The 23,536-nt window shown below is 38.5% G+C and overlaps 2 protein-coding genes across 4 annotated transcripts in view; both read right to left on the reverse strand.

Annotated features, from left to right (window-relative positions):
- Window positions 1–22,129, reverse strand: part of LOC145901348 (uncharacterized) — a 65,162-nt gene extending 43,033 nt beyond the window's left edge. For all 3 annotated transcript variants that reach the window (XM_082988994.1, XM_082988993.1, XM_082988995.1), the window contains exons 1-10: window positions 22,024–22,129; window positions 21,587–21,856; window positions 21,277–21,390; window positions 20,869–20,979; window positions 20,480–20,737; window positions 20,038–20,151; window positions 19,679–19,792; window positions 19,062–19,334; window positions 18,821–18,937; window positions 18,560–18,670 (exon numbers count right to left, since the gene is read on the reverse strand). In XM_082988994.1, coding sequence (XP_082845120.1) covers window positions 18,560–18,670; window positions 18,821–18,937; window positions 19,062–19,334; window positions 19,679–19,792; window positions 20,038–20,151; window positions 20,480–20,737; window positions 20,869–20,979; window positions 21,277–21,390; window positions 21,587–21,856; window positions 22,024–22,087 — 1,546 coding nt within the window. In that variant the 5' untranslated portion in view covers window positions 22,088–22,129. The remainder of the gene's footprint in view (window positions 1–18,559; window positions 18,671–18,820; window positions 18,938–19,061; window positions 19,335–19,678; window positions 19,793–20,037; window positions 20,152–20,479; window positions 20,738–20,868; window positions 20,980–21,276; window positions 21,391–21,586; window positions 21,857–22,023) is intronic.
- On the reverse strand, window positions 4,387–8,153 carry LOC145901584 (uncharacterized). The gene is made up of 2 exons (XM_082989319.1): window positions 7,876–8,153; window positions 4,387–7,618 (listed from the first exon to the last, which is right to left on the reverse strand). Exons 1-2 carry the CDS (start codon window positions 8,151–8,153, stop codon window positions 4,387–4,389), a joined length of 3,510 nt encoding a protein of 1,169 aa, XP_082845445.1.
- Window positions 22,130–23,536: the final 1,407 nt, after the last annotated feature.

A 23,536-nucleotide genomic window follows, 5' to 3' on the forward strand; every position in this document is an offset into this window, starting at 1 on the left:
ATGTGATAGTGTGTCGCGAAATCATGTTAACATCACAAATAAATGAAACCAAACATGTTTCGGTTCATTTTAATTTGCCATGAGTTCTTGCAAATAGGTTGATTAGTCACCAAATATCGACAACGCATTATAACACACCAATTAGCATGATAAGTTATACACCACTGTCAATTAAAGTTCATTAAACTTAAAAAAAATTGCATTTAATTGCATTAAAAAACAAATGAATGTTTTAAATTTTTCAAGTGTTTAAGGTTCGGATTTGTCAACAGGGAGCGTCTAATAACCTGTGAATTAACATTTCTACGTTGCGATTCACGCGTCTCTAAAAATGGGTACTAACGTAAATAAAGGTCAACGACAATCACCGTAAAAAAATTTTAAATTTGGGATGTTTTGAAAAAATATAAGCATTGTAAAAAAAAAATTTCAAACCTGTTTTTACGTTATTGATATTTACAAACTGTGTAAAAGCTTAAAAATAACGCGTCTGGTCATTTTTTTCTTTAGTTCGATTTACCGGAAATTATTCATTGGAAATAAAATCGGGTCGGGTTGCCTCAACAACAGTTAATGTTGTTTACGACGACTGCCATAACCGATTGGCGAAGGAGATCCAGGCGGAAGCTTTCATCAACAAATCTGCCAACCTGTTTTTAAATGTGGAAAATGTTCAAGTCCAACCGTGGGGATTCACCGCTGATGTTCGACGAAAAGATGGCCGAAGTAGTTGGGGCACATACAGGATATATATCAATTACATTGCATGGTTTGGTGAGTATTTTGTTTTTGCGGAGGTCCTCAATTGATCAATTTTTAGGCAAGATTTGTTGGCACTTGCGCGGAATAGTATTTTAAAAAAAATTTGAGGGAAAAACATATAGAAATGAAATATTCGTCTATCACACCAACATATCCGCACTTATTTTATTTGAACTGATTTTCACATTTAAACAACTGCTCTTGGTATTACTAGACGATAGAAGTACCCAGAGTGAGATGTGCTATAATGGTGGAAGATGTGAAAACGTATTAAATGGACCCATCTGCCATTGTAAACCTGGATTTATAGGAAGACAGTGCAAAAAAGGTAAATGGCCAAACACAATAAATCAAATTCTCACCAAAATTTAAACCCATGTTTGTTAAATTGCTATGAGCTAATTGTGCACTTTAGTTGACCATTGCCTAAGCAATCCATGTTACAACGGTGGAAAATGTCAAAATGATGAAAAAACTGGATTTACATGTGAATGTCTTGATGGATTTGTTGGAGTCAAATGTTCTGTTGGTTAGTTTTTTACTGAAGGAATCACACCAACGATGTCTTAAATCGTTCTGTTCCAAACGCACATTGTCTCACAAGGTTGTATTTTTTTACAGATGTAGCTGCTTTGAAAAAATCATCATATTCCTCTGACACGATTGACGTCGACAAATCGAAAGATATGCTTTATTAACACGACTTCGAGCGTTTGCTATCCACACTCAATGTATAAAACCGATTAGTGTATTTCGTATGATTTGTGTGTCCGTTGTCTGTCACATGTACATTGAGCTCCAGTTCTACTTGAATAAATAGTAATGCATTTCACGTTTCGCGAAAAAAATTGTCGAAACACTATTTTGGTTAGGTACACATCTCACGGATTTACACATAATTTTAGGAAGAAAAAGACTGGCCCATACTGTTGTTAACATTGTCATGTTTAAAAGAAGACGTTTCGGCAAAAACTTATGCCATCATCAGTTAGAATGACGCGGTTGGTGTAGCTCCATCATTATAAGGAGCGGACCTGACGAACGTCACAGATAAGGCTCGCGCGGGTGGTGACGTCATGTTGTTATCGGCCACACACCACTTGAGGGCGCAGTATGCGACGCAAACCGCAAAAATACACAATAAACAGCATGTTTCTTTTGTGTTTTATGCCTTTTTTTGTGTACTTTTCCGTTTTGCGTCTTCTTAGCTCTATTTCTTAGTATTCTTTGTCTCGCAATCGCAGCAATTATCTTTTTGTTTGTGCCGCGACTATGATATCGCCCTATATATTTGCGACTCTTTCCACAAAATATCAGAGATCATGGTTTTCGGTCTAACAGATCACAAAGTGATCTCACAGATCTTGGCTTTTGGGCTCATAGATCATAACATCAATCCACCAGACCAAACTTAGTCCAAAAACAGAGACCATCGGTGACGCGACCTACAGCCAACATAATGTCAGAAAAAGTAAGTTGCTACGTCGTAAGGCGGCCGAGTAACCCGCTTTCATACTTTTGTCAACTAACATCCCTCTGGTCAGAACGAGACTCCTCGTGACAGTCTTGATGTTGGGTTTCGCAGAGATACAATTTCATCAAAACCTTCCGACAAAACATTTCTTCGCGCCCCTTCAAGTACTTTATTACACGACATGCTTTGCAAAACATTAGCAATAGACACCCACGCAACATGTAACAACTTGAAACAACCTCCGGACATAGCGGTATGTCTGTACTTGCCCGGTGCGATAGCCAGCAAAATCAGCATTATATTTAGGACGGGGATATTAAACTAGGATTTTGATCATCAGAAAGGAAATTACTTTTGTGATGCTGTTGTAGTTTCTAAAAAGATTATTGGTGCCATGAATACAATTGCATTATTTCGGTAAGAACGGATTTGTGCATACAACAGTATATCTTGGAAATATCAACTTAAATAGCGCATACAAATAAATTAAAAAATGCTGTTTCAACTGTTCACTTGTTATTGCATAAGCTGCTGTAATGTCGCAAAAGTCGCGAACAGTTTAAACATAATTTTTTGGACTGGTGTTAAATATCGTGAAGCTAAAGTCGAATTTGGGGATGTCTTGCCAAAATGGCGCAAATGGTGGGAACAGCGTGGAAGATGGCATATTGTATTGTTCATCAGAATACACAGGAGTATTCTGGGAAATACGTGAGTTCAATTATTTAATTAATATCATGACATTTTTGAATATTGCTTTAATTGCTTTCAAACAACGGTAAGAACAAATACAGATAATTCTTCTCTACCAATTTCATTTTTGCCTTCGTCAAATGTATTGGAAGAAGATGTAAAGCATAATTTACTGAACTCTACGCTCCTATTTTTAGGACTTGTTCATTGTCTTTCTAACCCATGCCATAGAGGTGAATGTATTGAACAGACAGGTGGTTATGAATGCATAATTGCCCGAATGGCTGGAAAGGAAAAAACGACATCCGTAAGAACGTGCAACATATTTTGCAGTTCCAGGTATTTATGCTTCTTTATATTACATTCGTAAAACGATTTTTTTTAATGAAATTTTTTTTAAGTTTTGCGGTAACCATGTCCGTCCTGACTGCGGGTTGGCTCCTTTACAATATATTTAATGAGTTTTTCTTCCAGAGGGGCCATGGATACAAGGTACTGGGTAGGGTCTCACAGATATTCGTCCGAACCTGGCAAAGAGATAGTTTTGAGTTACGATCGTTGCTATAGCGGGGTTGCTAATGACGTCACGTTAGTTGATAATGGTCAAGTGTGGTGATTATATTACAATATATCACTATGTAACCACAAAAGCAAAATTTGTTCTTGAAAACTCAGCAAGATCCGTGTTAATAAATTACCGTTTTTGTAGTTGATATCACGTTTAACTTTGTTTACCAGAGCAAAATCTGCCTCAATGGAAAATCAGAATTTGGTATCGAAGGAACACTTCTTTTTTTGACATATTTTTTTTTCTTTTTAAAGGTCCAAAATATCTCCATCGTTTGTCAAAACTGAGAAACTTGCTATACCCAAGTTGATGAAAGAGTTATATGTACAGATGGACCGTGCATTTGATGGGAATAAATCGGATGGTTATCAACAACCCTGCGCCAAACTTAATGCAAACACATTTGAAATGATACATATACTAAAATCAACCGTTTGCACCAAAACATTCGTTCAAGACGATGTCTGATTTTCGTGTTGGTTTCTATTCAACAATAATAAACACAACATAATGTTTTCAACATATTCAACAACCATGTTATGTAATTGTTTGCTTTTTCCACGTTTCCACAAAAGTATGGACATTGCTGATGGCTGCTTCAAAATTTTAAGTAACTTTTCTATTAGAAATTTATCGCAAGTGTGTAACGTTTGTGAAGGTTAAGTAGATAATTAGGAAGCCAAAACACACCGGGTGGTTTCATATAAATATGTCATTCTATGTAGGCTTATATAGCAAACAATGATTCATCAAAACAAAGGGCGCAACTAGAGCCATGAAAATTGATTGATTGATTTAACAGTCACTGTATATACATATATGTACAAACATTCGACCAAAAGTTATTCTGGAAAACACAAAATATTACAAAGGGAGTCAACGGGCTTGCTTAGGTGTTGTTTGCCGGGGGATTTTCGATCTCTTCCAACAACATGTCCGAATTGCGTTTAGATGTTGCGTTGCGTTTAGACGAACCGCTTCCGGAGGTAACAAACTTATCCGACGTCTTCCTGCTGATATATCGTTTGGTCTCGTCAAACCTATCAGCGATAATATTGGAGTAAAGTATCGGGTTTAGGGCGCTGTTTATTGGCAGAAGGATGCAGGCGCTTGCCACGTATGCTTCTGTGGGCATCTTGACACCTGCCAAGCTCAAATAACCCATGATACAAACTGGAATCCAGCAGCAAAAATCAGTTGCGATAAGTCGGAATATTCTCCTCTGTAACCTTGTACTGGTGTTCGAACTCTTTGAGTTTTTCATACGGTTGCTCGCCTTATAAATGTAGCAGTAAACGGCAAAGATGTAGAAGAACATTAGAAAATTGATGGTGATAATAAGGGCTGAATATTCCCAGCCTCGTTCGTCACTCGTTGCAAACAGACGAGGCAAACACACACTTGTTTCACCGTAATAACCGAATTCGCCGCGTATCGAGATGGGAAATGCATCGGAGACAATGTGTTTTGCTTCCGACCATCTTAAAACGACCTTGTTTGAGATATTGCTGGCGAGTTGTAGCATTGTCTCTACATTTATATCCTGAGAACCAAAGAAGTAATTGGAAAACCATACGGTTGTTTGAAAGTACTCAATTTTGAACTTGATCAGTGGAAGTACTGCTATGATCACAGCAAAACCCCATGCCAGAAACGTTGTGAGGATGGCTACGGTTTTAAATTCGATTTGGCGTCCAAGCATAGGATTGTGAACCGTAGATAACCTGAATGTTGTCATTGCGGTCATGACAAAAGCGGACGCCTCGCAGGACGTAATAGCCAGGGCGCCCAGACTCGAACAGCTCCAACTGGTTCTCCAGACGCGGTCGTGAATGCAGTACGAGCCTTTGAAGGAAACCCCAACCGACACTACGCTTAAGAGATATACACCCATAAGAAAATCAGCAACGGAGAGGTTGAGAATGAACATGTTGTTGCATTTTGTTATGGTATTCATAGAATTTGCCTGGTACAAGATTTTTGCTGTTGTCAGGAAAACTGCAGAGTTTCCAATAATTGCCAACATGCCCATAATCCAGAAAAATGCTCTAAAAACTAAACTGGCGATCATTTCGTATCGGTTTGAAAATGTTGTAAGACATTCGTCGCTGCCATCCTGACAGTTTGTGATGCCATTCTCCACAAACTTTATATCGATGGAATATACATTGCCCGAGAAGCATTTAAATCGTGTACTGCGGCAGAGCTGAACGGCCTCGTCACTTCCATCATTGCAGTCAAAAACTCCATCACAAACTAAACCAGAAGAGATATTTTGTTTTCGGTTCGCGCATTCCATCCATTTCCCTTTGCACAGAGTAGTTGCCTCATCTGATTCGTCGTCGCAATCCACAAAACCGTCGCAAACCCTTGACAGTGCGATGTTAACGTTATTGATGTTATGAATGCAGTAAAATCGTGAAGCGTTGCAGTATTGTTCTCCTTGCAGTGCGCATTGTGGGCTGATACCATCGATCCCGAACGTTTTTTCGACCACCCCATTGCAAAAACGAACTTTGGTGTCGATTTTGGACCGTTGCCACAGGGTCTTAATGCTTCGTACACACGAAGTTTGACAAAAGGCTGGTGGATTGGGACAATCACTACATTCGTCCTCGAACAATTTACACTCTGGATTTCCGTCGCATTTTCTTACCATTTCGAAGCCATTCCATGTCAGGCACTGCATAAATTTATCTGCAGTTTTGCTGCAACTACAGTATTTAGTGTTATAACCAGTGCAGTCTACTTTTGGGTTGCACAAGGCCTCTGTCATGTTCACACAGCTCGCATTGCATCGTATCTGTCCGGTGGGACATGAGCCACGTATTTCGTTGCAAATTGTCATATTTTTGCAAAAGCATTCGTCCGACAAATCGTAACAGTCAGCAATGCCATCGCAAACCTGACTTGGCGAAATCATTAAACGGCGGTCCAGGCACTGAAAGCATCTGAATTCACCTTCGACGAAACATAAATCCGATCGGTCGGCACAGTTTGGCAAGGAGTCGTAAAGATTCGCTTGCGGCAAACTACAGACAGATTTCCTGGTCGTGCCAGAGCAGCGAAATCCAAATCTTTCGCACCGTTCGTCGCTGTCATCGTTGCAGGATGATCCGACCGCACTGTTATCATCGCAGAAGTATTTGTTATCAATAAAATTTCCGTCTTGACATTGAAAGAGTTCTTTGCGTTGTTTGCCCATACCAGTGATATACCTTTTACCACTGACGCAAACTTCTTCATCAGGCGAGCATCGGTAGTTGTATAATGTGCTGATTAAAATACCTTTTCCAGTGACGTTATAATAAGATTGTGACTGATCACAATTAAACACAGTGACTTCATTTCCACACCAAGCTGGTGTCGCCTTGCAGGAATGGTGAAGGGATTCCAGTTGAGTGCAGTTAAGCTCATCTGTCCAGTCCCCACAGTCGTTGACGCCGTTGCAAACTTTTTCATGATTGATACATCCACTCAAAGGGCACTTGTTGCTATAGCAACCGCATTGGAATTTGGCACACGTACAGTTCATCTCGTCCTCCGCTTGCGGACAATCCTGACTCCCGTCGCATCTCCGTTTCATGTCGATGCATCCTTTGATACTTCCACAGCCGCCAGGTTGTTTGTAGCAATTGCAAGCAAACTTGTTCGCTTTGCACGTGCAGTTTCTTTCGTCACTCCAATCACCACATTCTGATTTTCCGCTACATTTGAAAAGAAATCCCCATGGTAAACAGCCTGGAGATTTCGTGCAATTGAGAGTGGAATAACAATCACACTCAAAATAACCTTCGCCGCAACTGCAGTTTCTTTCATCCGACCAATCGCGACAATCGTTGTAGCCATCGCAGACTTTTTTATCTGGAACACAACCCTCGCAGTTCCTCTGTCCCAAACAGTCACATTTGAAGTATTTTTCTGGGCAACTGCCTGCCGGTTCATCACTTCTGTCGAAGCAATCGTCCTTTCCGTCATTTACCGAATTATTCGGTACACACGGCGTAGTGCATCCATCGTTCACCTTTCCGTAACATGCGCACATCGTTTGGTTTTTTAAACAGGGATTCGGACAGTTTTTTTCATCACTCCAATCGCTGCAACTTGGTCTCTGGTCACATCTATATGACCAACAATTTGCTTAATTTTACTTGCTTATGGATTGAATATATATGAAGATGTAAAATAATATGCTTGTGACATTATTGGCACAGGAATATTTGTGGCTACAGAATGTTTGCAATTAAACACCACGCTAAGTTCAAAAGCCAAAGAAAAACAACAAACGAACTGTGGCAGAAATAAAAATACATTTGGTAAAAGCAGTTGATATTTTACAGAAAGTTAGTATTTCTATGTTTTGTTGTTGCTAACGTACCTGTCGGACTCTTTGTAAAATGTTGGGTATCCTGATATGCAGCCGGTTGTTGTGTTTGCGCAGTCGCAGTAAAAATCGCCTGGTTTCTTCGTGGGTAGTTCATCACTCCAATCGCCGCACTGGTTGAATTTGTCGAATTTCCAGGCCATTGGAATGCACCCTGATCCCCAAGTGCAGTTGCTTTCTTTTCGACACGCACAGGCGAACATTGCCTCGGGACACACACAATCAATGTTGTCGAATGGTCCTGTGCACTTCCCTGAAGAAAAGATTGCCATTTTAGTTATGTGTATAGCATTTATTCGTGCGCCGTTATTGCAATTATTATTGACAAATACAAATAACTTGACAATGGGTGTAAAGTTTTGTTTCTACAAATTTATTTGGAAATTTGCTCGTTGCTTATCACCCACGCCAAGTCGGTCGATTTTTGTTTGGTTTATTTTATTAAAATATTGTTAGCAAGCTTTCTTACTTTGTGTACTATTTTCTGAAATCGTGTGTTGCGCAGTAGACAAGCTCCAGATAAGAATCACACAAAAGAGCTTTTGGCAGTTTGAGGAAATCATTTTCTAAGAAATAAAAAGTGTATCTGTTGAAACAGGATTGGTTTCAAATTATAGAAATATTTGACGATGAAAATATACAATCTTCGTGGAGGTGCTGCCTTTTATATCCGCGCTCAAAGTAGACATCTTTTGTATTTAGTTTTTTTACGAAGAAGGACGATATAGTGCATTTCAAACTAATTCTGCAAATGATGCGTAAACTGTCACAAATTTTTTCTCGGAAAAATTCAAATAACGCGGCACTAAAAATCATGTTTATTTTGCTGTCCATATCTTATAGACCTACGAGATACAACTCGGTGTGGAATTTCACATTTTCAAACAAAAAGAAATTAAAGCTTACCTTGAAGAATACTTTTTAAACAAGAAATTCCTGAACATTTTGAAACAGTTTAACGTCCAAGATGTAATAAAATCATGAAATAAATTAAAACATGTGTTTTATACATGAAGTCATACCGCTAATACGTATTTAATATTGTTGGGCATGCAACAAGCTAATATTAACATTCATCACGTAAGAAACGCAAAATTCATATACTATGTGAAATCAATAAACAGTATTTTGTTACAACGGAAACTGCAGATTAAATGTGCTTATAGACCTTCATGTTTAAGCTGTTCATAACAGTCAGGATGACTCTCATACCTTCCCTCAATTTATACATTTAATCTATATCCGTTGTGGGTATGGCGCGTCATGTGCCCCGTGTGGTTAAATCCAAAATAAGACAGCACAACGTCGTATTTCACCACTAACCAAGCAATTCACCGACTCATATATCCCATTTTTATTTTAACCAAAGCGCACTGAGAATCATCAGTAAAGAAAAGCGCAGATCAAATCTTTTTTTCACGTGCGGCGAATCTTTCCAAATACGATGCATGCGGAAACGCTGTGGGAACAAATCCAACAAAAGCGACACAAGCCGTGCAAACATACTCTTCCTGTGCTGTCGGTAAGGACGCTGTGAAGTGCGTGGACTATCGTAAATAAACAATGCCAAATTCACATGTGAAAAATAACAATAGTGTATGCAGTGTCCCCACAAAATATGAAAAATCTACAGTTTGCCTTCTAGCAAACACTTTAGTTGGTTTCAAACATGTTTTTTTTTTCTTTTGGTTATATTCACGACAAGCCATTCAAGTCTGATAGCTTACAATCAACCACACGCAAACGCACTGGTGTGTAATACAACACATGTGGTACGGCTGTTTCTGGGTGGGATCAACATCTTAAAGTATCGCATTGTCTTTCACCACAACCTATGTAGCCAAGCGGTTGACATATATTCAGCTGTCATTGCTTCGTCATGTGTTCAACATCTTAAAGTATCGCATTGTCTTTACTGAGGAAAGCACACCGCAATCATGTAAATTGAACCGTTGAAGTGTCATGGCCTGAAAGCGCTGACATTAAATAAGAATCTAGTGTAGCCGAAATTGTGTAATGAGATCTCTTGAACTATTGACATGTTCGAACTGAAATATCTCGACATTAAATAGGTCACCCATTATGAACTCTCGTTGTTTCAATACCAGTCGTTGAGAATTTTGGTCTCTACAAATTAGTTTAAGTGAAAGCGATTATTTTACCAGAAGTAAAACCAGCAAGTCGTTATAAAATTTTTACAGTCCAACAGCATAAAATGCGGTGAAAACAAGACAAAATCTTTTCCCAAAATTTGCGCTTTTTAACGAGCGTTGCAGTTGCTTCATTTATCTAAAATTATTCACTTTATCTCTGATGAAAAAATAAAATCTGCATGACTGAATATAGCCACAGGAGTAAGCTTTGTGTTCTATATTACACAGTAACAATTAACAGCACTGCTCTGCGGGGAACAGGTCTCAAATCAACGACAGTGAACACATAAGCCTTGCGAACCAACCAGTGCGATCAGCAACGTAATATGTCCCCTACGTAACTTGACGATAAAGTGAATTTAATTTGTATTTGCAATATTTGCAATGTAGGTTTGTTGCAAGTTCGTAATCTGGAAAACATTCTTTCCTGCCAACGTTTAGTTGACAATTTCAACATCCATACTGTCTTCTTGTCGAACTGTAAGTTCATAATGACTTTTTATTTGTTGTATAATTCATAATGACTTTTTATTTGTACATAAATTACAAATTAAAGCATTATGTTATTCTTGTGGGGACTGAAATATTTTTGAATACCGAAGTGGATTCTGCGCACACCAGAAACGCTCTAGAACCACAAACGTATACGTTTAGCGAGTATAGTTATTGCAATGAAATCAGTTTTATTTAGTTATTCCAGACAAATGTAAAAATTTAAATTCCCACTCTTTATTTCTTGGTAATTCTCACATTGATTCTCACTTATTTTGCACAACTCGTAAACTTTTACGCTCGCTAACCCCTTGCGTTTATCACACACTTTGTAGCATAGTACGTCTATAGTCAAATATGTATTTTGTGTGATGTTGGTGAACTGTTGCGACCCATAAAATTCGATGTTCGACCACAAGTTTGGGAAGGTCAGGACTACACTTAACAACTCCATTGATAGAGAAATACATTGTAGTTTTTCCCTCGAGATTAATAAAAATATGATCTACTTTAACATGTTTTACTCCGTATTCTTGTTCCATACATTGGAACTGTCACGATAGATTAACTGTCATGATAGCAACAGAGTGTATTCCCAAAAACATAATGAGTGGTTATGTCGCAGGTCAAATCAACCACACAAAATCACGCATTAAAACACACTATTTGTGCTTCAGATCTTCAGTTGCGGGTTCAATAAAAACACACGGACCCACATCTTGAAAGATCAGATTTGGGTCATTCAACGAAGTCATGTGTCTAAACGGTTGTCACGTATTCAGCTGTCGTTGGTTCGTCAGATTTTACCGAGAAAAGCACATGGCAACCACGCAAAGATAACGCAAAAGTGTCATGACCTGACAGCGCTGACGTTAAATGGGAATGCTTTTGGCCTCAATTCTGTAATTACATATCTATTGAACTTTAGACCCATTCAAACTGAAATGTCGCGATATTTATCATATATATATTTTCCTCCGATATATGAAAGCACAGACCACGATAGTACAATGTTTCCATGACAACAAAATATTATCAGCAGCAAGCGACTATTTCTTCAACAGAACGATAAAAACTAGCAAGTCGGCCCTAATTGGTAAAGCGCCACAGCATATAAATATAACAAGCCTTGCTCACAATTGTGTTGTTGAAAACAGCATAGTTTCTTAATTGAATACGATTAAATGGTGCCAACTACAGACTACACTGGTGAACACATTGTTTGCCTGCCCCCGCGAAACTACGCCAACAACAACTAGCATTTATTTGTTGATGTCGGAACCAATCCAAAGACAGGAAACATACGAGCCATGCAAACTGACCACTCAATTGCTTCATTCGTTCCAAGCTTCAGGCATACCAGGAATTAGATGCGATTAATAAGCGAAGTAGGGTACTTAACTTGGCGTTACACTGAATTGTGTTTTTGTCGTGATGTCGTAATCAATAAAATGCCGTTTACTTGACGTAATTTCTTTGAATATGCAACTACGACTTGGCGAAAGCCTAAAAAATGTTGTAAGGTTTAAAGGTTGCCAAAAAGCGCCACACCGCATAGACCAAAGCACAGCGTTTTTTTTTTAAGAAAGCTTTACGGCACATATAGGTTCAGGCTTCAACATGTAAGTCAACAGTGACTTAAAATTCTAAGTTTTGACAGTTTTTGTGATATAGACTTGTAACAAAAGCCAACTTTTAGGCCTTTTGTTGTTAAATTCTCCCTGTTTCCGGGGATTATGTTCCATTTTACTATTTTAGGATATTTTTCTCCAAGGTGCAGTTTACCAGGGATCCTTTTTTTAACAACACAGTAAAGCGTGGCTTCGCAACCTGGTGTCGTAAAAATGTTTACAAAACACATGTGATATTCACGAACTGTGCGACCGGCCTTAAACAAGAGTTACCCAAGACGTGGCTTCGCAACCTGGCGAAACAAGAGTTACCCAAGACGAGAACACTTGGCACGAAAATTCAACAGGGACAGGCAAGATCACATATGAGTCTGTGAGAGCTACGGGTCACACCGTTAACAGCTCGCTAAAATTACATAATAACCTTTTCGCAATGAAATGCGAATCTATCATGCTATCCACTACACAATACTTCTTTAAAATTGTGTTTGCCATCATAATCTAACACTAATGCTCCTACGAACCAGCTAGACCTGGCTTAGATCTAATTTGGTAACCAAATGGTCAGCCAATATATCGATCGAACGTTGAATGATTGTTTACTGATCATAAAACTAAACACCTGGTCTCAAATCGTTCTGCCTCATTGAATTTACCACCGCAAAATATGCCGATTTTTTGTGCTCATTTATTACATGTAAGTTTTTTATGACAAAGTGACAGTTCAATTATATTCAATTATCAATCATAAATTCTTTGTATTTTTAACATGGATGATTGCTATCATGTTTTGCAAGGAAATCAGTGTTAGCATGGCAGAAATTAAATTGCTCAAATTTTATGAAAATATTTTGCATTTAAGCAAGCTTTTCGGTTCAACTTGCGGTTACTGTTGGGTTACACCAAGTAGTTTGATACACCATGGTTAATGGCGGTTGTATATTCACCACAAAGTGGAAGTCTTGCAGGCTATTTAGCAGACAAGATCGTTGTAAGTAACACCATAGCTACAGTGATAAGACCTGTTAGGTCGAAACAGTGGCCCTGACTGAAGCTCACAATAAAAAAAAACGTTGTTAGCGCTATTGCTTATACAATATTCCATTTGCAGCATTGCCGTTGGCATAAACGACCAAAGTAAAAATTCCAGCACTGCTTTTGAAAAAATTTATCGTTTAGCTGCCGTATGGCTGCTGCAAAATTTAAGTTAAAAACGACACTGATAGGCAAGTACTTGATTGAAAGTTTTATTAACAAAATGTACAGTCCAGATTACAGAATTATAGTTGATATTGCAATATGGGTATCTTTACACAATTTGCGTTTCGCACAGGGCTCCAGTAAACCCGTCGGCACATCCACAAACTCTTCCATCAACTTGATTGTAGCAAGTTCCTCCATTTTGACAAGCAGGTAGATCCTTTTCGGCACCTAAAAATATTAAACATCACCATAGGCAGTTGTTTTAGTTACCGAAGAACATTTGATAACGCGTTGACGCTGGTTTGACGTTTTTATACCTATTTTGTTTGTATTGTTTTATTTATTATTGCATTAATAAACCATTTATACAACTGCAGTGTAGTCCCAACATCACATTTATTATCGCTGTTTTGATAGTTCATTACGAAAAGTGGACGAAAAATAACTTTTCGAGAGGCCACTTATAAAGTTACAGGTTATTTACACATGTTGTAGCCTTTTCTTAATTACCATAAGTAACAAATGCCTAAACAAATCATATTTTCGACAAATTATAACCAAAAAGTACGCACTGAAGTGTGCCGTCCAATACAACTTCACTGTGGTTTGGCCCCATCCAGATTTCGTGATATCAGTGCGTTTTACTGCAGCCCGGAAGCCCCAAGGAAGCACTTCAAGGACAACTGCACTGAAAGTGTCGCTGTATATGCTCGAACCTCTCGCAGACACGCTCACGTTTGTTGCCACCGAGCTCATGCATCTGCTGTATGCCACATCGATGGATTTAGAGTAAGGGGGAACACGTGTGAGGGATCCGATCCTTTTTCTTCCATTTGTTCTGATAACTGGAAAATGTAAAAATATTTTCATGTTATTGTTTGTGATTGTAAAATATATGTACAATAAAATAATGAGATAAAATGTTTTTGGCGATTTTCTGCGCTAAATTGAACTAAACAATTTTTGTATGTGGTGGCATTGTTTTGATTTTTTATATATTTTCTCAACGAAAAAATAAGTCGAAACTGTTGCCCTGTGTATGCAGCTCAAATAAAACTATTGTTTTCCTTCAATTAAAGACAAATTTTAGGTCCATTGCTTCAACATTATTTGTTTGCAAAACATGATGTAGAAGCATTCGATGCACTACAACTCAACTTACGTAATAAACTTTCCTAATTGGTGATATATGATATGGTAACTTGCCTATTTCGCAGTTTCTTCCAACTCTGTCTTCGTTACATGTACAGTTATAACCGTTATCATACTCTGTACAAGAACTGCCACTTTGGCATGGGTTTGGGTAACAATATACCATTGCTGTAAAAACAGATAGTATTATATGTGCAAAAAAGCCATAATATTGCAAAGCTGCAGACAGGGTAGTATTAAATATAAAAAATATTTTTTAATTCAGATTGAAAGAATATGTATCATAAGGACATATTTATCTAGGAAATTCTTGAGTGAAATTATCTTTCAAAAATTTTCGTGACTAAAAATGAGAGGCAGCACATAGTAAAGTAATCGTACCTGCTTCGCAAAATTCCCCCTTAAATCCTGGACGGCAATGACACTGTCTTCCATCAGCTGTGTTTGTGCATCCAGTTGCATATATACATGGGTCGCGAAGGTAAGCGCGCGTTTCTAAAACAGACAGTAGGAAAAGTCAGTTGTGGTTGAGCTTAATGATTATTACGATTATTTTACTTGCATATGCCGAACTTATTTACGAAGGCAAAGTATCATTTGTAAATCAAACTACTTTTGGGAGAACATAAAAATATAGCAAGTTAAAATATTGCAGTTTTGTCCTATGTGAAGGATTTCAGTTGCGGCACTTAATCAAATACATGAATACTAGTGTCCGCAATCACTTGGATGTAAAATATTTACCAAATATGGCTCTGTATCGCATGTAGATGGTTTGGTCCCATCCTTCTCCGGGACGATCAGTCCTCTGTACGAGCGCTCGGAATCCCCAAGGATAAATATCGAGAATGGTCTGATTAAAAGTATCGGAATAAGCTGTTGAACCGGCAACAGTTGCGTTGACCACATATGCAACACCAGTGTAACAACGGTCATAAACAACGGTGACGATTTTTCCGTATGGTGGCCCAGTGACAACTGGTAACGAAGGTATGTGCTCCAACTTTCGAATGGCTGGTTCTAATCAAAACAAAAATTCTCACAAATTGTACAGTGATTCCTATTACATTTTTTTGTATTTGACGCAGAAATTTACCGCCACGTATACTACATTATTTCGGGTTTGTGATGCAATGCTCTCTTCAAAATTTTGTTTCCACTTTTTGCAACAAATAGTATCAGTCATAATAATTTTAAGCTCTTTCCAAATGCTGAATCACGCTATGAATAAATATATACTTCAATAGAGTCTGGATTACTTACCAACGTGGCATCTGTCACCTGTGTAGGGTTCTGGACAATTACACCTGAAGTAGCTGTAAGAGGGTACACAAGTTCCACCGTTCATACAAGGTGACGACGCGCAATGGGTTTGTCCTAAAAATGCGTGAAAAACACTTAATTTTAAATTAAAACTATTCGGAGGCGGTTTTACGTACGAGTTTCGCAATATCGTCCAGTTGTACGGATTCGACAATCGCAAATACTTCCATTCACAGCGTTAAGGCAAAACCCTCCGTTCTGACACGGGTTGAAAGAAAAGTTCACAGAATCTAAAACCAAATAGTTAAAAATAACCATTGTTTACTTGTTCCGGAACTTACTGAAATAAGATTCCACATTAAGGGCAACTGCCTCATAGAGTGGATTTGTTCCTTTGTTCTTTCTCCAAACTTTCACTTTGAAGCCCCAGCTGTAAGCTTCGTACACATTCACTCCGGCGTTTTGACCGTAACCACTTACACCCGTAGCATTTACTTCGTAAGGAGCTTCCCTCATGCAGGAGTTGTAGAGAATTACTGCGGTTGTACTCGATGCAGTTGTGTTTTCAAACGTAACGGGCGTGCGGTAAACATGGTAACCTGTGAAAATTGTTTGAGATTGATTTGTGCTGTTACTTTGTTGGAAAATAAATGTAAATAAAAAATAAATTCCTTAATGCCACCACTCAAGGAATCCAAACAGAAATTAAACAACAATGGAAAGTTGCATATAAAGAAAAGTGGTCAAATCCTAATGCACAAAATCAAGTGCTATAGATGTTGCAAAGTTGACTTCAATATTTCAAAATGCTTCTTAAACTACGAAAAAAGTAAATCCGACAATTGTTACCTTTGTCACAGTTCTTTCCCCCAGTTTGCCCTGGACAGGAACATTGGTAATCGTTTTCAAGTTCGGTACAACTTCCCCCGTTGCATGGGTTCGGGTAGCAGTGAATCAAAGCTGATCAAGAATATTATTTATTACCAGCTACAGAAAAAGTTGCAAAAAATTTTTTCGAAACGTTTTGAAAGTATTGCAGGCATTTTAGAAAATTACTATATTGCAATTTTGTAGTGCTTTCATATACAGTAATCGAAATATTATCATCACAAATTAATTGACCATCCTTACTATACGCAATGTATTAGCTGACTTACGAGTTTTGCAGAACTCTCCGACAAACCGTTCAGTGCAGTGACAAGTTTGTCCGTCCTCACTATTGGTGCAAAGTGCTCCATTTAAACAAGGGTTGCTTTCATAATCGTACGAATCTGAGCATATAAAGTTGTCGTTTTAATATTTCAGTGGCAAAATAATCTATCCATTATATGTTACAAAAAGACAAAATCAATAAACATTTTTACCAAAATAAGCCGTCCATTGCATTTCTACATCACTTTGTCCCCAATTAGTTTCGTGGCTCCTCCGTACCATGGATCGAAATCCCCAAGCAAATATTTCGAGGATTTCGACTTCGAAAGTATCGGAGTATCTTGAAGCGCCACTAGCGGTCGCTGTGACCTCATTAGCAACCCCGCTATAGCAACGATCGTAACTCACAACCATCTCTTTGCCAGGTTCGGACGAATATCTGTGAGACCCTACCCGTGCAGTACCTTGTATCCATGGCCCCTCTGGAAGAAAATAATATTGGACAGGAACCAACCCGCAGTCAGGAGAGACATGGTTACCGCAAAAAAATATGTTCATATTCAAAAGTATTTTGTTTTGGTTTTCAATATAATGAAGCAAAGATATGAAGAATAATAAAACTTGTCACAAGTTCTTACGGATATCGCAAGTTTTTCCTTTCCAGCCTTTCGGGCAATTACATTCATAACCACCCGCCTGTTCAATACATTCACCTCTCTGGCATGGGTTAGAAAGACAATGAACAAGTCCTAAAAATAGGCGCGTAAATTTAAGTAAATTATGCTTAACATCTTCAGGCAATACATTTAACGAAGTCAACGTAAACGAAAATTTCAATTGGTTGAGAAAAATGATCTGTTTTATACTAAACCGTTAATAAAATGCAAGCAGTGTTTGAAATTTCATGACGTATTAATTCAAACTCACGTATTTCACAAAATCTTCCTGTGTACTCCGGTGAACAATCGCAAATACGTCCTTCCATGCTGTTGCGACAAGTTGCACCATTTTGGCAAGACAACTCCAAACTCGACTTTAAGTCTGTGGCATGAAGGTTTTTCGCTTAGCTTCACGATATTCTAACACCAGTCCAAACAAATATAATTGAAATTCTAAACAACATTTCTTACCAAAGACAGCTGTCCAGGATAGCTGAACCCGACTTTGACCCCAACCTTCTCTAGGTCTGTCGGTTCTTCGCACCACGGCGGTAAAACCCCAAGGTTGGTTGTCGGTTACGGTGGCGCTGAAAGTATCGCTGTATAGGCTCTCACCGGCCGCTGAAACTTCCACCCTGCTGATATTTTTGTCCTGACATTCATCGTAAACAACTTTGATGATTTTTGAATAGGGTTCCACTCTTTCCTGACTCCCCACTCGCACCGATCCACTCATGCTTATGACTGCAAAATGATTTAGTACGTATCTTAAATGACGACTGATACACATTGGGAAAACTATTGAGCCAAATCGCCTCTATGCTAACAAAGCAGAATTCATTTTTAATTCAATAAGGAGATTGTGTAAAAAGCGCTCCATAAAATATTTCATTATGTTGATCTGCTATTTCATGAGCCAATGTACAATTCATTGCACAACCCATGTAAAACTCTTATCTGGTTTCTTGCTTACCTGTCTCGCAATGCTTGCCCGTCCTATTATTTGGACATGAGCAGTTGTATCCGTTTACATATTCCGTACAAACGCCAGTGTTACAGGGATTGGGAAAACAGTAAACCATCGCTGAAAAATAAATTTTTGTGTTAACCGCAACATGCCATTGTGAAATTGTTTGAAAGCCTATTTTTTTCCAACCTGGAGTGTAAGTTTGTTTAGTATTTTCCTACTTAAGGCCTAGAGCTCCAATTGGAAACAATTTGTGAAATTGCTCACCAAGTTCGCAAAACTCTCCTTTGTAGCCTGGATCACAGTGACAAACTCTTCCAGATTCGGCATTGTTTGTACAACTTGAAGAATGTAAACACGGGCTTTGTTTAAATGCCTGCGTTTCTAAACATAAACCTCTATGTTTGTTAAAGTAACGATACAGTGGTATTTCATGTACATGATTCAGATTTACAAGGGAAATCAACTTTTAAAACGTTCAAATTTACTTGGGTAATATGTAACTTACCAAAAAGTATCGTGTATTTGAGATAAAGGGTCTGCCCCCATCCTTCACGACTATCAGTTCTCTGAATGAGTCCACGAAATCCCCAAGGGTATATTCCGAGCGTGGTGTAGTTGAATGTATCGAGATATAAACCTGATTTTACCACTGTAGCATTGACTGATAAAGCAAGACCACTCAGGCAGGTACCATAGACAATTTCAACCGTTTTTCCGTATGTGGGCGGTCTTGCTCTTCGCAGGCTTCCGACATAAGAACGTGAACGCATTCCGGGTTCTGAAAAAAGACCAAAGCGGCAGGTTGAGTCAGACAAGCGACCATGGTTAGTAAACTAAGCAGGGCACATGAATACGTGCACACAGTTGTACATCTGTACAGTTTGTTTATGTCGTGTACCATCGGTCTGCTTTCCATCAAAATTAATGTAGTGCAGACTTCACTGCTGGTAGGCGTTATTCTCCTAGCGCTGGAGTAGTAAGCTAGTCTTGTTTGCATTCATAACGTATTCTTTGTTCTTTTTGCCATACAGTCAAACAGATTATGTGTGGTTTTGTTTGGTAGGGAGATTTTTGATCAAATATGCTGTTGATTGGTGTGTTATGTCAATTAAACAACATTACCAAGTTCACATCTATCTCCATCCCATCTTTCTGGACAAATGCATCGGAAGAAGTCATTTTCAGGAATACAAGTTCCTCCGTGCATGCATGGCGATGACGCACAATGTGTAACGTCTTTAAATACAGAAAAATTACATAAAACGAACAACCATCAATGGTCCTTACATAAAAATGTCAAAGTGCCAAACAAAAACAAAACCAACCCGACATTACATGGCAATAATTAGTTCCACAAATTTTTGTTGGTGTTTATATTTTTTACAGTTCGTAGTTTAATCGAGAATTTACTGATTATGCATTTGGCGCCCACACACTTCTCTGTATTGGCATAAATACATGAGAAATAAAAAATTGCTTACGTGTTTCGCAGTATTTTCCCGTCGTTCGAACGGGACAAACACAGATTGATCCGTTTGCAGTGTTTTCACAAGTTCCGCCGTTTTGGCAAAGACTGCCTGGTGGGTTGAGAGTGTCTGCGTGTTTAACATGTTTATCATGCGGTAAGTCGCAGACATAACATATAACAGAAATATTAAACGCTGCAGTTTGTGTCACAACCCAACACACTGCCTTTTGTACGTACGTACAGCGAAACGTCAGAAAATACAATCTTTTTGGAACAAAAGGTGTACGTTTGTTATTTTTCACCAGAAGAACGTCAGATTGGTAATTCATTATGATACCTGGTGGTCACAACCCATTTACAGTTTTCAAACTGCCATTTGCCGTTTATTGTCAAAGCTATGTCACATATTAGGTAAACTACAAATTTTGGATTGTATTGTACACATATCGTCTTACCGTATACTGCAATCCATTCAACTATCGCAGTTTCAAAACCAGGATTTGTTCCCAGATCATTCAATCTCCAAAATTTGGCTCTAAATCCCCAGCTAAAAACTTCCAACGCCTTTCCACCGACGTCACGTGACACATTTGATTTGACAGCGAGTCGAACTTCGGATGGCGAAACACTTTTGCACTCCGTGTACAGAATAGTTTTCGTTATGCTGTTTGTGCCCTCCTCAAATGCAACACTTAACACACCGTCGTAATACGCTGCAGGAAACAATACAAAGAAATGAAGTGGTTTTCCTTTAATTGTATGAAAACATCTTGACACTGATTAGAGTTAGTTCTGTTGTTTCTCGCTTAATTTCAAGCCATGAGCAACTGAGAAAAACACTTGCCATTGTCGCACTTCTTCCCTGTTCTTCCAGGCCGACATGTACACTTGAAATCATCTGTAAGTTCTGTGCATTCGTCGTAATTACAGGGGTTCGGGTAACAATATACATAACCTGAAATGCTTTGTAGGTTAACCAGCAGACATAGGTACTCTAAACAATACAGCGCTTTGTGTATGTGCGTTTCATTACGGAAAGAGATGTTTCGTTTTTCTTTAAACGACACCTTGCTGATCCTGTTCTAAAGCTATTAGTTTGTGTGTATGTTATTACGTGAAGAACAGGTCAGAATCTTTGTTCTTGGGTTAATGCAGACATTATGCACTATCCGAATTTACTCGAATGCAAACGAGTTGCAAAGAAACTCCCCGAGCTCTTTGATGACTTCCTGTTACAACAACTTCACCGTACTGTGTTGGCAGTATTGCCCGTAGTTCTCTTGATTGCATGAGCAAGTCCTTCCATTCTCGCTGTTGTCGCATCTGGCTTCATTTTGACACGGATTATTATAGAATTCGGGAGTTTCTGTTGAAGAATGTGCTCGTTACATTTCTAGAATGTAATAACTTTGCATTAATGAAAAAGATCAAAATTTCCGATTACAATATTATTGGACAAGTACATGCAATGACTTTTACCTCCGACATACTTCTGCTGATACGAATTTGATACCAAGTTGTTTTATGAGCATTACAGGCAAAGACGCTATGCAACATTTTACCGTAAAAGGCTTTCCAGTTCATATAGACTCCTCTTTGTCCCCAATCATTTCTCTGTGCATCCGTCCGCTGAATAACAGCACGGAATCCCCACGGTTGTATCTCAATTATTGCTGCAATAAAAGTGTCCGGCCATCTTGATTTTCCGGTAACAACAGCAGTTATGTTTTTAGCTTCGCCAGTGTAGCATCGGTTGTACACAACAGTAATATTCTTGACGTCGCCACGCCGATTGCTGCCAACCTTTGTCCTGCCGCTGTGGTAATTCACGCCTAAAAATGCATTGAACAAGTGTAAATATTAAACTGCTATTTTTTACAGTGTGTCGTTGTCAAAATATTTAATGAATAATGTGAAATGGTTGCAGACAATCGAGGTAACAATTTGATACGAATAACTGAAAATATTGACTGTTCACTTTTATTGTTACCAAACTTACCATTTTGAGTTACAGCCACTTGCAGAAATACAGAAGCAATAATCAGAACTCCAATCATTGCCATGATCTGATTTGTTTCGGCTTCGTTTCGTGTTCGGCACTCTGAATTGTCTCGCCCATTGGCAATGTTTTATACTTTGCTTGTCCGTTACGCACGAATGGTGCAAGACTGCATTTTTTTTCATTATTTGAAAACTTCTTTTCCCTCACGTATCTTGCGCAACGCCGAAATGCGTGGGCTGCTGGTCACATTACAACACACACAAAGTTCAAGCAAAGTTCGCCCGACTTTGTGTATGGATTCCTCATTTCATTTGATTTCCAATATAATTTGCTATTTATATGCAATTGTGTTTATCTGAATAATTCAATTCAATTTCCAACACCATTTGCTTTTCGACATTACAGCAGATTCGCATATCTGATAATCTATTTTTTATACCTGTAACGCTTGTTTGTTTTGTTTCGATTGTTTTTGTTTTATACAATTTCCTAATCCAAGCAGAACTGTTAACGTGGTGCCAAACATTCAGCGCACGCATTTCACAGACATGCTGTCATGATGCCCTGAGGTTGTATCGAGTTTGTACATTTACCGACTGCGTGGGTGTCTATTGCTAATGTTGGGCACACACGTTTTGTAATAACGTACTTCAGAAGTTCGTCGAAGTCTGGAATTTCCAACAACAAACAGAAACCCAGGAACACAACTCACGGGTTTTCCCATAATTCTGAGTATAAAGAGACTGGCCCATATTGCTATTAACACCGTCATGTTTAAAAGAAGACGTTTCGGCACTAATGCCATCAAAAACTTATGCTACACCAATCGCGTCATTCAAACTGTTGATGGCATAAGTTTTTGCCGAAACGTCTTCTTTTGAAACATGGCAGTGTTAATAGCAATATGGGCCAGTCTCCTTATACTCAAAACAGAAACTCGGTAAAGCAAATGTGCACATGTTTAGCCCGAAAACGAGTCCGAACTGTCACAGTATCATTCTACGTACACAAGTTTTTCGGTTTTGCTTCAACTAGGTTAACTACGCACAGTAGTATATCAATATGTTAACTTTATTCCACAAGACTAATTGTATTTGCGGCTGGGTAACGCGATTGATTTAGAATGTGTTCTAAATTGATCAAAAAAAGACTGACAGGTAACCAACGTTGTATCAAAGTGCATGCACAATTATGATCAACAGTGCACGGGATAGCGTCAGAGCAAGATGTTACAAGCATATATCGGCCAGCTGCGCAAATTTGACGTAGAAAAATATGTCACATATCTTTTTCGTTGTTAATTTACTGCAATTGTTACAAATTCACGCGGGTAAATATTGTAAATTAAAACTGATTTTAAAACATGCAAAATTTCACTTGAACAAAACCGTCGGGCAAATTTATGATTAATACAAGTGAAAGACATTTACTACACAAATATTGCGAAACACGCTAGTCAGCTTTATACTTGGGAAGGGCGCTTAGTAATCCAGAACGTATATTTACTGAA

The sequence above is a fragment of the Ascidia mentula genome, chromosome 5 (assembly GCF_947561715.1).
Source record: "Ascidia mentula chromosome 5, kaAscMent1.1, whole genome shotgun sequence".
Classification (NCBI taxonomy): Eukaryota; Metazoa; Chordata; class Ascidiacea; order Phlebobranchia; family Ascidiidae; genus Ascidia; species Ascidia mentula.